General features: G+C 64.4%; 1 protein-coding gene across 1 annotated transcript in view; it reads left to right on the top strand.

Moving 5' to 3' along the window:
• The window catches only part of PDE6B (phosphodiesterase 6B, cGMP-specific, rod, beta), an 18,477-nt gene that overhangs the window by 2,345 nt on the left and 11,589 nt on the right, over nt 1-4,543 (top strand). The window contains exons 2-4 of the mRNA XM_014533468.1: nt 742-1,019; nt 1,130-1,219; nt 4,419-4,537. Coding sequence (XP_014388954.1) covers nt 742-1,019; nt 1,130-1,219; nt 4,419-4,537 — 487 coding nt within the window. The remainder of the gene's footprint in view (nt 1-741; nt 1,020-1,129; nt 1,220-4,418; nt 4,538-4,543) is intronic.

The raw sequence follows: 4,543 nt of genomic DNA, 5'->3' as shown, positions 1-4,543 counted from the left end.
GGTTCAGACACGGGACCCGCACTCACTGGCCAAGCGCTGCCCGTCCTGCGGTCAGAGCTGAGCACTGAACCCGCTCACTCTGGCCTCGTGTGAAACACGTCGCATCGGGAAGGGGGTGAGGCCGGAACATCCCTCTGAAGGACAGAGTCCGAGTCACCTCGGGGACCCCTGGTCGGGGCCCAGTCAGGGCTTGAGGACCCTGCCCCTGTGGAGACAGAACCTCCAGCCCCTCCCTCCCCACCAGGGACCTGCTTGGGACAGGTGTTCGGGTGGTGGGAGCCCCTGGGGCAGGTGCTGGGGTGGTGGGACCCCTGGGGCAGGTGCTGAGGTGGTGGGACCCCCTGGGGCAGGTGCTGGGGTGGTGGGAGCCCCGTGGGGAGACCCCAGCTGGCGCACAGGCCTGGGAGGCCTGTGGGGGCTTTGGACAGATCCTGGGGCCCCAAGGAACCCTCGACACCCACCCGCTGGCTGTCCCCCGAACACGCCCCATCGGACTGTGCTCCCCTTAGTTCAGCCACACATATGTTTGGGGGAGGAGCCCTTGGGTCTGGCCCCAGCAGTGGAAGGCAGGAGGAGCGGCAGCCAGGAGTAGGAGGGCGCCCAGGTGTCAGGTGTGGGGGGACCCAGTTCTGCCCACAGCCCAGGTGGGGCACTGGGGTGGGGGTGCTGTGAGGACTGCGGAGTCTGGAAGCCAAGGTGGGGTGACAGGGACTGAGCCAGGCCCGTGGCACGTCCTCTGAGCTTCCCGGGCTCCCCAGGCCGGGGCAGGGCTGCTGGGCGTCAGCACTGACCTGGGTCCTCCACAGCCCACCCTGAGCCCAGGCCCACAGAGCAACAGCCTCTGTCTTTTCTCCGTCACCTCACAGAACCCCCACTTCAGCACCTTCGCCGACGAGCTGACGGGCTACGAGACGAGGAGCCTCCTGGCCACGCCCATCATGAACGGCAAGGACGTGGTGGCCGTGGTCATGGCCGTGAACAAGCTGGACGGGCCGGGCTTCACCAGCGAGGACGAGGACGTGAGTGCGGGGCCCCCCGGCAGGGGGTGCGAGTGGCTGTGGCTCCGTCCCTCTGTCTGTGGGCGCCTGAAAGCCAGGCTTTAACGCCTGTGGTTGACCCTCCGTTCCAGGTTTTCCTGAAGTACCTGAACTTTGGGGCCTTGAACCTGAAGATCTACCACTTGAGCTACCTGCACAACTGTGAGACGCGCCGTGGACAGGTACCCGCCTGGCCCTGCCTCCTGGCCACAGCCGGGGGTCCAGGCCCCCAGCTCGCTCTGGACAAAGGCGGGTGGGGCGGGCCCACCTGGGCAGGTACCAGGAGTCATGGTGTGGTGCTGTGTGTGCCGGCCGACATCAGAGGCTGGGCCGGGCACCTGGGCTGCCATCCCTCACCTGGGGCCCAGGCGGGTGTGAGGGCACTGCCCTGCCTGCCAGCTGCCCCAACCCCCTCTGGAAGGAGTCAGGGGATTGTGCACGGACGACAGGAACACAGTCCTGCTGCTCTGAGGCCGAGATCCCTGGTGGTTTGGCCCTGGCCACACGGGACACAGGACAGCGTCTGCCTGCCCCTGAGCGAGGGCGTGGGGGCTAGAGGGAGAGGGGGGCCTTGTACTGTGGGAAAGGGGGACACGCAGCCTCGGCCCCTGCGTGCCCCCTGCCTCCGAGGGCCTGGCTTGACTCCGGTGGGAGGTTTGCTGTGTCATCAGGTGCTGCCACCTAAGTGCAGGCTGACCTGGGGTGCACACGAGCCTGGGTTCCGTGCGGCCCCTGGGAATTCGGGGACAGTCACTGCAATGAGAATAGAATAAAAGCTGCCATCCTGTGATGTTTGCTACAAACGGCAGCGCCTCCGACTGGGTAACTTAGCCCGGGTCCGGCAGGAGCACTGGCCGCCGGTCACACAGCCGAGGGCCTGTGGCGACCAGGACGGGGCTGAGGGGGCTGAGGGTTCCTGTTCCTGCCCAGAGAGGAGTGGACATCGGTCTGGTCACGGCCCCGCAGACGTGGGCCAATTAATAGAACGCGTGATGCCAGCGTTAGGGGCCGGTTTGACATTTGTGGTTGTGAACAGTTATCTGCTTTGATGTTGGTTATTAGACATCGTTGAGCCTGGCCGGTGTGGCTCAGGGGGTGAGCACCGACCTATGAACCGAGAGGCCACGATTCGATTCCGATCAGAGCACAGGCCCGGGTGCGGGCTCCCTCCCCAGTGTGGGGTGTGCAGGAGGCAGCCAATCAGTGATGCTCTCTCATTACTGATGTTTCTCTCCCTCTCCCTTCCTCTCTGAACTCAATAAAAATATATTTTTTTAAAAGGTGAATGATTGGAAGGGAATACAAATACCTATATGAGTGGATATGTGGGTATAGTTTTAACGTAATCTCCATTTTTTAAACGTAGGTCATTTACCTTTAATAACGCTGGGTGGAGCCCTGGCCAGTTTTGCTCCGTGTCAGAGAGTCTGCCCAGGGACCAAAGGGTCTCAGGTTCTGTTCCCAATCAAGGGCACGCACCTCGGCTGCGGGTTCGATCCCAAGCCCCGGTCAGCTGGGGCATGTGCAGGAGGCAACCAATCGCTGTGTCTCAGTCACATTGATGTTCCTCTCCCCCCTCCTCTCTCCCTTCCACTGTCTCTAAAGATCAATGAGAAAAATATCCTCACTCCGGGTTGAAGATTAAAAAAATAAAAGAGTCTGAGGTTCTAGCTTCTCCAGAGAGGTCACGCCCACACCTGACATGAGTCGTCGCCATCGAGCAGAAACAGCCCAGGGCCCCCCCACAGGAGGGGTGGGGAGGAGGTTTGGGCAGAGGGACAGAGCACAGGCCCTGTGTGAGGCCTTGGGGTGAAGTCCCAGGACACCCCGAGTCAGAGCAGCTCTGCACAGGGCCGGGTCTTGACTGGGGCAGAGGGCCTTCAGGGCTATTTGCTCTAACGCCGACCTCGCGGCTACACGAGGCAGCTGCCTAAACATCCACCTGCGTGTCTCAGCTCCCAGAGTTAGAAACAGAGACAGGAGGCGAGGGCGGGGGTGCCTGGGGGCCAGGCTGCTGGGGTCAGAGCGCCGCAGACACACCCCAACCCTGCGCCCATTCCTCCGGCTCTTACAGAACCTGCTCCTGGCAAGGGTGCCGCACGGTGACAGGTCCCTGGTCTAATCGGGGCTCAGGGGTGACAGACGGAGGGCCGGGTGGGAGTGGTGGGTCTCCCCTCGATGCTCCTGGGGAACGAGCGGGGGGGGGGATTGTCTTCACACAAGTGTGTGGGGGCTGTGCCCAGGCCTTTCGCAGCAGGATGGAGGTGCTCGTCCACCAGCTGACGCGTGTGGGCGACTCACGTGGGCGACACACGTGGGCGACACAGGTGGGTGGCAGGTGTGGGTGACTCACGTGTAGACTCCAGGGGCAGCTGGCACGGGGCCCGCAGCGCAGATGGTCAGCGGCTCTCACGCCCCCTGCGCCGTCAGCAAGCACTGGGGCTCTGGGTGGGACTGCGGGGCCTCCTGACCTCACAGCTGTGATCGAGTGGCCAGCCCCTGAGACTGCTTCCTGAGGTCGGGAAGGAAGGGGCGCTGTCGGGGTCTGGCTCCATGAACGCGGCTGTGAAGGCCCAGGGCACAGCCTGTGCAAAGGCCCTGGGCCGGGTCAGGGGGGAGCGGGGACATAGAGGAAGCAGGCCACCATTCAGGAACTCCTGGTCTACGTGGGCAGTGGGCTGCCTCCTGGCAGGAGGACACAGGTGGGGCCATGAGAGCCAGTCCCGGCCGGTGACAGTGGGGGCCGCAGGGGCCCCGGGGGGCTGGCAGCAGGGAAGCCTTGCAGGGGATGATCTTGCAGGAGGGGCTTGGCCCCAGGCAGTGCTCAGGCCCAAGGACAGGTGTGGGGGCGGGGGAGCGGGTGTGACAGGCTGGGGCCAGGAGGTGCCCTGCCTTTGGGCTGTGGCTGAGGAGACGGAGAAATGGGGAGGGGCTCCCCTCGGAGTTAGTCTGAGCCTAACCATCAGCTGAGGCCCAGGGGGGGTGACCCAGGGCCTCGGGGACCCTCGCCTCACCTTGCTGGCCCAGGACACCATGAGCTCGTGTCCTCAGAGCCCTGCCCCCACCGTCTGACCAGGGCGGGCTGGTCCGGGCTGTGCCTTCCCAGCTCATGGCCACTGATGACAATTTCCATCACTCATCACGGACCCGGTGTGAGGCCAACCAGGCCGCGTGGGGCAGGGACATGGCTGGAGCTGGAGGCCTCGTCCCCCAGGAAGCTCCCAGGCCCCGGGGTCAGGCCGTAGGAGTGGGGGCTGGTGCCCCTCAGAGATGCTGTTGGGGGTCCTGCAGCAGGTGCTGTGCACGCGCGTCTCCGGGGTGAGGGGTGGTGCCCAGACAGGCATGTGGGTGTGACCAGGGGCCATGGGTGCCGCCCTGCAGGTGCTGCTGTGGTCGGCCAACAAGGTGTTTGAGGAGCTGACGGACATCGAGCGGCAGTTCCACAAGGCCTTCTACACGGTGCGGGCCTACCTCAACTGCGACCGGTACTCCGTGGGCCTCTGGAC

Source organism: Myotis brandtii, unplaced genomic scaffold (genome assembly GCF_000412655.1).
Source record: "Myotis brandtii unplaced genomic scaffold, ASM41265v1 scaffold986, whole genome shotgun sequence".
NCBI lineage: Eukaryota > Metazoa > Chordata > Mammalia > Chiroptera > Vespertilionidae > Myotis > Myotis brandtii.
Note: the sequence above shows the minus strand (reverse complement) of the source record. Positions and strands in the feature narration are given on the sequence as shown.